This window comes from Rhopilema esculentum, chromosome 10 (assembly GCF_057945365.1).
Source record: "Rhopilema esculentum isolate cy_ngs chromosome 10, ASM5794536v1, whole genome shotgun sequence".
Lineage (NCBI taxonomy): Eukaryota > Metazoa > Cnidaria > Scyphozoa > Rhizostomeae > Rhizostomatidae > Rhopilema > Rhopilema esculentum.
In genome coordinates, this window is record NC_142824.1 from 8,428,485 (window position 1) to 8,438,005 (window position 9,521).

Consider the following 9,521-nt stretch of genomic DNA (forward strand, 5'->3'; position numbering starts at 1 on the left):
AGAAGATACGCAACAATCTACTGACAAGCACATTCTTCCAAATGTGACTTTCATCTTCCGAAAGTAGGAAGACAAATAGAGCAGACTTGATACTTCTGGGCTAAATACTCGCTTTTGTGTAAGGAGCACACGAGAAAGATACCTTAGGCTCACATTTCTGAAAACCCAAAAAACTTTAAAGAGGGAGACTGAGAATGAAAAGAAACAAGAATTTCCTTTAGGAACAAAATTTGAATAAGGAAAAGGCACTAGAAGAATTTACTCACATAAGTGAACTTTGTTTTCAAATTTGGAATTTTTAATTTGAAAAGGAAATGTGTTATGAATCTCACAAACATATTTATTGAAAGACTCAAAGTGAAACAAGAAAGGGGTAAGGGAAATATTTAGCATATCATTATAGAAATAAGCGCTCTGTAAGAATATGCATTCGAATTTTATTGCTGGTTTGGTTTTAAAGAAAGTATTTAAAGAAAGTAATTAAGTGTAAACGGGTGCACCTACGGAACTCTTATCAGACGAGCAAAAAGATCTGCATGACTGAGATATAACTTTTGTTTAGAGGTGGGGGGCAGCCCTTACAAATTAATGCAAAGATAGCCATATTTTACAAAATAATAGTATTTTACTTGTGCTATTTAAGTTTCTGTGGGAGGCCAAGCCTCCCCCGGCCCCCGGTATCTCGTTCCTTGCTGCATATTACTCTTTGAAAGTGGTTTAATTTCTCGCAATTTTATTTTCTGGTTTTGAGTATCACATGCTGTAAAATCCACTGAGTTTTCAAGTATTTTCAAAAGGAGGTTTTTTGTTTCCTTACGTGTCAAGACCTAGAAACATGGTGTGGTAAACTGATAAGTGATAGTTATATTTAATCCCCAAAGCTTAACTTTATGTTTCATACTAATGCAGTTTATCACACAGTTGGATGCAATATCTTCAAAGCAGAAATTTCAGAAGTTACCTGTCTCTTATCGCCTTTGTTATTTACCTTGTTGTTACTACCTGTCTCCCGTCCACATCATCCAGCCTCGTGATGGTTTCTTTGAAAGCTGAAAAGTTTTCTGGACTTTGAAGAGGCTGCTACGTTGCTGATAAATAGGAGAGTTCTATTGCCTATCTATTGCTTCTTGAAGACGGATCTTTTTACTTGTAAATCTTTAACTAGATTCAAATGCCCATAAGATGGGTTACTGTCGTGCCTAACTGGATTGCGAGACTTATGACTTGTGTTTTTGTGGCAGCCATCTTGGCCTATCCAGGAGGAAGAAATTAAATCAATCTGTAGTTTTCTAGTTTTTGCATATTATCATCGCCAAATCATCAAAAGCATAGCTGGAAACTCGTACGTATCTAAAAAGTTAAAGAAAAGGCTTCAGGTGACGCGACTTTGCTTGTCAAAAAAGAGAAAATGAGGTTATTATTGATAACGATGGGGAGTGCTTTACTCACTTCAGCAGCCATTGTCAATGCATTTGTCCAGAAAAGACAATTCTATCCAGCTGTTGTTTATATTACAAAGTCAAACCCAAGTATGGCGGTAAGAATGATGTGTATTATGTATTTTTATTTGCGTTTTATAGTGAAAATTAATTGATTTTGGATTGATTGCTTGCAGCAAACCTAATATTTAGTTTTTAACTTTTCAATCGGTATTTCGAACTTGCGTATCACATCACATATAAATGTCTCTGACCAATGCTGTCTTGCGATCAATTTTCAACATTTTTTACACTGTTAAAATTTCTTATCCTGTTGTATAGAACTTGTATACAATTCAGGGAAAAGTCGATGTAGCACTCAAGCCAGATATACAGTTATACACCAATAAAAAATAGAAATACAACTGAAAATTGTTAGTCTATGCTGAATATCTTTGGTCTTACTTACACGCATTCCACGCTAGTTCAGTTCATAAATGAATGCCCCCCTGATATAGCTGACCCAACCATCGCAGAGTTAGAAATTCAATTTTTATTTTCCATTCAGTTTTTTCTTGTGTCCTGTATTTGATATTTAGTTTTCTTTCTGTATTTCTTTTTTGCATATGTATTGTAGTTTTATTTGAAGTATGTAGCGGAAATTTAAAAATGAAACTGAACTGAACTGAACCTTTTTGTAGGTTTTGTATATTCAAGCATTTGTTGTGGTAATGCTTTTGGGAAAAATGATGCGGAAAGTGTTCTTTGGACAACTGAGAGCTGCAGAAATGGAGGTAAATATTTGCCTTACTGTAATTATACTAAAGAAAAACATTCAAAGAGCTTTTGGCATTAACTGGTTAAGGGTGCTAAGTAACATACCTGAACTTGCATGGCATTGCGGAATTCTAATGATTGGCAGTCTATTAGTTTAAGTAGTTGAGAAATAATTGAGAGGAAATTCAACCTGCTATAGACTGAATACATAGACAAGTTTTATGCAACAACCTTCAAGATTCGTGCAACTCAGATTGTACCAAACCCAGTATAGCACTTCTCATTTATTTATAGGGTTGTCTTCACATCCCAGCTACATGTATCAGGCCTTTTGGCAAACAAATTTTGACAAGGGCGGATAAACTGCCTGCATGGATCAGCTTATGAGGGTGAATGCCCTAATCTTGTCTAGTAATATTCTTTAAAGAAAAGATGTATAGGGCCTGAGGTGGCAATAGGGTATTACTTGCCCACATGTGCCTAATCTTTGATTTTCTAAATGTGTGATTTCCACCAATTTTTGAAAATTTTAAATTTTGCCCAATTAATGTGTAGAAATGTATATATAGCATTTTCTTTTTTACAGCATCTAATGGAAAGATCATGGTATGCAGTCACAGAAACCTGCTTGGCTTTTACTGTGTTCAGGGATGATTTTAGTCCAAAATTTGTCTCCCTTTTCACACTCTTATTATTTTTAAAAGGATTTCATTGGTTGGCTGAGGATAGAATTGATTATGTAAGTTTCACATTTGCCTTATATTTCTGTAGAAACAATTTATAATCAATGTTGCATTCGTCTAGGATTTATCCCTTTTCCATCTTTATAGAGACAGTAATGTTTATGTCACATGATAGTTTGAGGATATAACTGGGCTCTGATACTCTTAGCTAGGAAGCCCCTCTCTGAAAAGGAGGTAGAAAGAAGGAGATATGAAAGAGAGAGGAAACATTACTAATGATTTAATTCTTAAAGAGATGTGACACAGGACATTGTATTAGCAAATTGAGAGTTGAAAAACAATCTTTGTCTAACAATGAACAGGACGAGCAATTTTAAGCCAAGCAGCTCATTTTGTTAAACTGTTTGGTAGACCTGGTTTTTAAACAGACAGTTTGAAAATTTCTAGTTCAATAAATAGGCTCAGTTAATAATATATAATTTCTCCAAACTCCTTTCTATATTAAAAGATCATACAATGTCCTATGCTGCTGGCACAGTTACAAAACTGTGACATAGCCTCTTCATTAGTTAAAATCTGGTCAAATTTCATTGTTTAACAATGAGATATTGCAATTTTCAGATGGAAAGAAGTCCAGTTATCACATTCAAGTTTCACATCAGAGCTATAGGTAAGTGGTTTAACACTTGCTTTTGGGAAGGTCATTATGTATTTTATTTTCATGGATGTTCTTAACTGCGACAATGCTCAGTTCCATGAAATTCTTTTCTGTACCCTAGTGTTAGCAGCAAAAAGATATAAACCATTGATTTTGCTTGATTATTCCCTTTGAAAACACAAAAAGACTTCTTGCTCATTCCATAGAAATTTTGAAAACCCTGCAATAACTTTGCAACAGTTACACAAACAAGTCCTTGTGCCATTAGAACAATATATGTGGCTAGTTGAGCCAAACTACCATACCTAGTGTGACCTTGAACTCACTCTCATGACGACTATTTCTATCCTTTGCATCATAGTTTGATTAAATTTTGTATGGAATTTTATCCTTTGTGCCCTTATTTGATAGATTTCTTATGTTGTCAACAATAATTAACAAAATGTTTCTTTGAAGCTCTGCTGTTTTTCCTTGGTCTTGCTGATGCAGTGTTGATTCACCATGCCTTCAGGAGTACAGTACAAAATGGTGCAACTGTTCAGCTTGTGTTTGGCTTTGAGGTAAATATTATACCTTATATTTGTATCCATTTTCACCACAATTTGTGTCCATATAATTGCTTGCAGATTTTATGTAGATAGCCAGTGTTGCTAAAATTGGTGATATGGCCTTAGCATTTATTGAATTTTTTGGCTACTATAAAGAACCTAAAAATCCTGTAGATAGTAATCACATAGCTCAAAAATTACCATTAATTTAGGCCTTTAAATCAGATTAAATCATTGAAATCAAGCAATACATTCTCCAAGAACTGGCAGTATAAACTTGTTATTTTTGTTGTATAAAAAAATGTAATTTACAGCATTTATGTATTCATTCCCTTCCTATACACCACCTTTTGAAGGCAGGCTGCTAAGATAATTAATTGTTTTGTAGTATGCCATTCTGTTGACAATGGTTGTTACCACCATTATGAAGTATGTCCTGCATACAATTGACCTGAACAGGGAGAACCCTTGGGAAAACAAGACTGTATATCTTCTATACACAGAGCTAATTACAGGTTAGATTTCCTTTAATCTGTCTATCTCATGCTCAAAGCTCCAAACTCTTGCTGTGATGTTGAGACATTTGCCTTGTTTGGCTTTCTTTTTGTGCTGTAACAGAACAGAGAACGTTTTTTTACCATATTTGACTATTTTCATCATAGATAGTTTTGAACGAGGAATAGAATAGAAACTCACTTGTGTTTTCCTAAAATTTGTTAAGTTTCATCAAATTGCCATGAATATTAAACCCAATATGTTGATACAGTTTTTATAGTACTGGTTTAGCATAAACTATTTAAACGGTGTATAACTGTTCTATTTATTCAATTTTTCTTCAAGAATTATTATTTCGGGATTCAACTCTACAATTTTTTAGGATATGTGAAGCTAATATCTATGGTTATTTTTTAGGTTTCTTCAAAACACTTCTTTACGTAGTTTTTGTCATCATCATGATCAAGATCCACACTTTCCCTCTTTTTGCAATACGGCCAATGTACTTAACTTTAAGGTATGTATCATAATTTGTTTGCCAAATCTTTAAGTGGAGCCTTACTATACTGGAGCTTTACTATAAGATCACTTATCTATTTCAGTAAGTTGTTGCTTCTGTCATCTACCTTTGTATTCCTCAAATTTTAAGCAGTTGGCCATTTTTGCTTACTCGCCATCTTGTAAGGCACTGTGAATCGGACATTTCTTCTTTTCCACCTTATTTTTGCCACTGCCCCTTCCGAGAGTTTGTTTTGGTGTAACAGAAATCGCCAAAAAAATTTCTAGAATTTATCAACTAGAAATAAGACCACTTTTTTGCTATTTCTGGTATTTTTGTTTTTGTGATATCAATCTACTTTACTTTATAAATTTTTCTTATACAAGAAACTGGGCCTCATCAATATTTTTATCTGTATATCTTTGAAGGGCGTTCAAGAAGTCAGTTTCAGATGTTGTTTTGTCACGAAGAGCAATTGCATACATGAACAATTAGTAAGTTGTGGCAATTACCCATTCACAATTGTCGAATTATATTTTTAGAAAATATCCGTTAATTCCTCATAGAGTATTACCTATATGTTAAAAATCATTGTTTCTATCGACCATAAAATCAAGCATTCTTTTGCTTATCAAATTCTCCCATAATCTTTAGGTTTTGGAATCCCACGTAAGCAGGGATTTATTTGCATTCTGTCAAACCATTAGTTTTTCTGAAATTCTCATTATTTGGTAAAAATAATTCTTCTTTTCTGGTTGTGGAAATGGATAATGTTTGTATGCATCTGCAACTGGGAAAACTGTGGTAAGATTTCTCAAAAAGCTTTGAAAAAAGAGGATTTCGCGACTGTAAAGAAAAACCCCTTAGGAAGTGGTTCTCATAGCATAGAAGGTGGCCAATCGCCAGGTAATTGTCCTCGAAGAAGTGAAAAAAAATCAGAACACTGCAATAGATTTTCTGCAAGTAAAAGTCCCCAAATTAAGAAAAAACTATCCAAAAGCAGTTTAAAATGAATCTAATTGGCAAATTCGTCAACTCCCAGTTATAGAAAATGAGAAGTCTTGTTAATGATTGATAACTTAAAGAAAATTCAAATAATAAAATTTTCTATTCGATTTTATTAGCTATCCCGATGCCACAGAAGAGTTGTTATCTCAACATGACAACGTTTGCATCATTTGTCGCGAGGAAATGACCTCTGGCAAAAAACTTCCGTGCAATCACATCTTCCACGCTCACTGCCTGCGATCATGGTTCCAAAGACAACAATCTTGTCCCACGTGCAGAATGGATGTTCTTAGACCTATAGAGCAGCAGCAACAGCAGCAACAACAGCAAAGAAGGCAGGCTGAAGCGCAAGCTGCACAGCCGCCTCCACCGCAACCTGGGTTCCATCCGAACGGTAAGGAACTGTCCTATATTTGTTTTTATCATCTCTCTCCTGGCTTCTTTATTTTTGTATCAGCCTTATAGGTTTTATCCGATCAATGTGATTTCTAGTCTTATCAGTGATATGAAACAGATTCGATCTTTCTCATACGACAATGACGCGATCGGTTGCATAACTCTTATCTATCGTACTCGTGTATGTGTTTCCTTAAAGTCGGACGGGCCGCTAGAACACAACTGATACGACACCTACGACTGTAACGACTTAACGAAAACAAGATTTCTTGAGCCTGTAGGCAAGTGACCTTTATTTTATGGCTGATGAACAGGCGACCAATTTTTAGAGTAAATCTCATTTAAATGCTCTGTCGGTATTTTCAATGGATTTCATTGCCTTTTCAGTCCCAGGTTTCGTCGGTATGCCACCGCCCCCACCATTTCCCATGTGGAATCCTGCTATGCCACAGGCACCAAACCAGCCTCCAGCTCCTCCACCGACTACGGCGGGCTCAACGCCTGCCTCAGCAACGACAGGTTCAGCAGCTACCACATCTCAAGGACCATCGGCAACAGCTGCTCAGGTAAGAACGAATTATTTTTGGCAAATATTCCTTTTTATAAAATCTGATACCCGGGCAGTCTGGTGAAAGGAAAAACGCTCGCCAATTTTCAAAAAGTAGTATACGAATTGATGTTACCAGAAACGCGAGTCTTTTCAAAAAACATTTTGCATTTGCTTAGTGATACATTCATTTAAAAGCTGTCTCTGTCATTGTCACTTATTGGAGAGCGTATGATTGTAAGTAACTCTAATAGATAGCTTCTATAAAGTAACTATAAAGGACGCCATTAAGGAAAATGGTTAATCTGTGTGCTCTATAAAAGGTACCTGCTCCTTTGCATAAGACACATTTAGGAAGTTGCTCTAACCATGTGTTAAAATGGACAAAATATTTTGATTCTATGCCATATATTTACTAAATTGCAAAAAATAGATTTAAAAACCACGTTATGAAATCATTTTTCTAATTTTTTATTTGATTTATTCCTAGGCTCAAGAAATACCTGGATTTTTACCTCCCCCGCCTTTTATGGCTGGGGCACCTTTCATGCCACCTTTTATGGCAATGCCAGGTGAGTGGTCTGTTAGAAATTTATCTGAATTAAGCCTGATCATCCCTAAAATTCTGTGAAAGAAAAATGACTCGTATTTCTGCTGGGAAAGCTACTTGTGGTTCGTCTTAGTAGGAGATTTTTCGAATTTTGACTTTGGTTTGAGGAAGAGTGAAGTCAATTCATAGCTGTTTTTGCCCATGAAAAAATGCTTTTGTTTTTTCACCTTCTGTATTTTAGGCTTCAGGGGTGGGTTACCTTCTTTGTCGGCTCTTTCGAATGAAACCGTTTTGTGTTTCGATTCACGCCAACGTGACAGTTAAGTTGTATTTTGGTTAATAATAATGCGCTTGTTTTTTCCTAGGTATGCCTTCCCCGTTGCCACCACAACTTTTCATGAGCCCCCTAGAAAATCTTTCAACGCTTTCAGAAGAAGAGCTCCGTAACATGGAGGGTCAAGAGAGAGCCAATGTTGAAGCCAGGATCAAAGTCTTAAGAAACGTGCATTCATTGCTAGATGCTGCTATTGTCCAATTGAACCAATACTCCCAAGTTATTACAACGCTTAAGTAAGTTTAATATTTGTAGATACTTTGTAATCATATAATGCAAGACTGACCCATCCTCTTCAGAAACTAGCCTATGTCTTTGACACACCTCAGGGCAAAACTTTCCCCCTTTCTCGAATTTGATATATTCCCCTATCAACTTTATACTGAAAACCCCTTTCCGTCTGCGTCTAAGGACTATCAATAAAAATATCAGATGTTGTAACAAAGTGCACATTCATGTTGCTTTGTGATAAAATCATTCTATATAATTTTCCCTTTTTAGTTTTTAATTGCATAGCTTACTCGTAGCGAGAAAGGGATTCTGGGTGCGTACACCCATCTTTAGACTCAAATATCAAGTACTTCATGTTATCATGTAACAACAGTGCCCATTTTTGTGTGTGGACGAAGCGACCCCCTCTAAGGAAATCCTGGCTTTAATGTTTGCTGATAGTTTTCAAAAATCCAATTACTTTTCTTTTTCAGCTTACTTTCGAAACCAGAAGAACCAGATTCTAATGTTGCTAGAAAGGAAGAAGATCGACAATCTAATAATTCTGATGCGATGAATGATTTGCTTGAAAACATCGACACAGACGCATCGAACCAACCTAGAAGTGACGCGGACGTTGATAATAGTTCTGAACTGAGAAGACGACGACTAGAAAGATTTTCCTCACAGAACAGTGAAAATCTCGACGCCAAAGATACAGATGCGTCGGAGACGGGCAAAGCAGGATTAGGTACTAACACCTAGTATGTAATGAATAATTTATGAATTTATTTGTTTCGATGAGGTAGATTGGTAAGCCTATTATCCTTCCTATGTTTTGGTTGCTGGGCTTCAAATAATACCTAACTGACAAATATTTCGTAGTATAACTATTAGATCAGTACGCATGATCTCCTTTTGATATGCTATTAAATAAGGGGATGAAGTGCTTTAGATTTCAAAAAATTATTATCTTTATGTGTAGCAGTATGTGCAATGCAGAACAATGAAATTATGAAAGATTGAAAATGTTTTTTTCTGGGAGACCGTTAATAAGTGTTGCCCTTACCTATTACGTCATAGACAACACACTGGCTACACAGCAATAGCGACGATTTAAACAAAACCTTGCTCTCTGTTGGTGTGAATCTTTTTGTTGTGTTTTGCATTGATTTTTGGTAAGGGAAGTATATAGAGAACAATTTTGTCTGAAAAAGGCTCTATATTGTTAAGGCTATAAATCTCGTCACAAAATTTATGACAGTTTTCAATAATGAACAAATATTTTCACTTGACTACATCGTTATTACAGGCATTGTTTAAGAATGTAGTACCAGTAAGTTTTGAGCAATTAAGATTCGGTACACTGTCTTATAAATTGTAAGAGTTTTTGCCTGC

General features: G+C 35.6%; 1 protein-coding gene across 1 annotated transcript; it reads left to right on the forward strand.

Annotated features, from left to right (window-relative positions):
* Positions 1-906: 906 nt before the first annotated feature.
* Positions 907-9,152, forward strand: LOC135693576 (E3 ubiquitin-protein ligase synoviolin B). The gene is made up of 13 exons (XM_065212109.2): positions 907-1,537; positions 2,120-2,212; positions 2,782-2,934; positions 3,500-3,548; positions 3,993-4,096; positions 4,473-4,599; positions 4,997-5,096; positions 5,507-5,572; positions 6,203-6,480; positions 6,870-7,048; positions 7,520-7,601; positions 7,945-8,149; positions 8,618-9,152. The coding sequence occupies exons 1-13, from the start codon at positions 1,409-1,411 to the stop codon at positions 8,886-8,888; spliced, it is 1,836 nt and encodes a 611-aa protein (XP_065068181.2). The 5' UTR covers positions 907-1,408; the 3' UTR covers positions 8,889-9,152.
* Positions 9,153-9,521: the final 369 nt, after the last annotated feature.

Bases quoted from the DNA above. Each gene is read 5' to 3' on its own strand.
- LOC135693576 (XM_065212109.2), top strand. From the start codon at position 1,409: ATGAGGTTATTATTGATAACGATGGGGAGTGCTTTACTCACTTCAGCA. The intron at 2,935-3,499 runs GTAAGTTTCACA...TGCAATTTTCAG, and splicing joins CTGAGGATAGAATTGATTAT to ATGGAAAGAAGTCCAGTTAT. The intron at 4,600-4,996 runs GTTAGATTTCCT...GTTATTTTTTAG, and splicing joins ATACACAGAGCTAATTACAG to GTTTCTTCAAAACACTTCTT.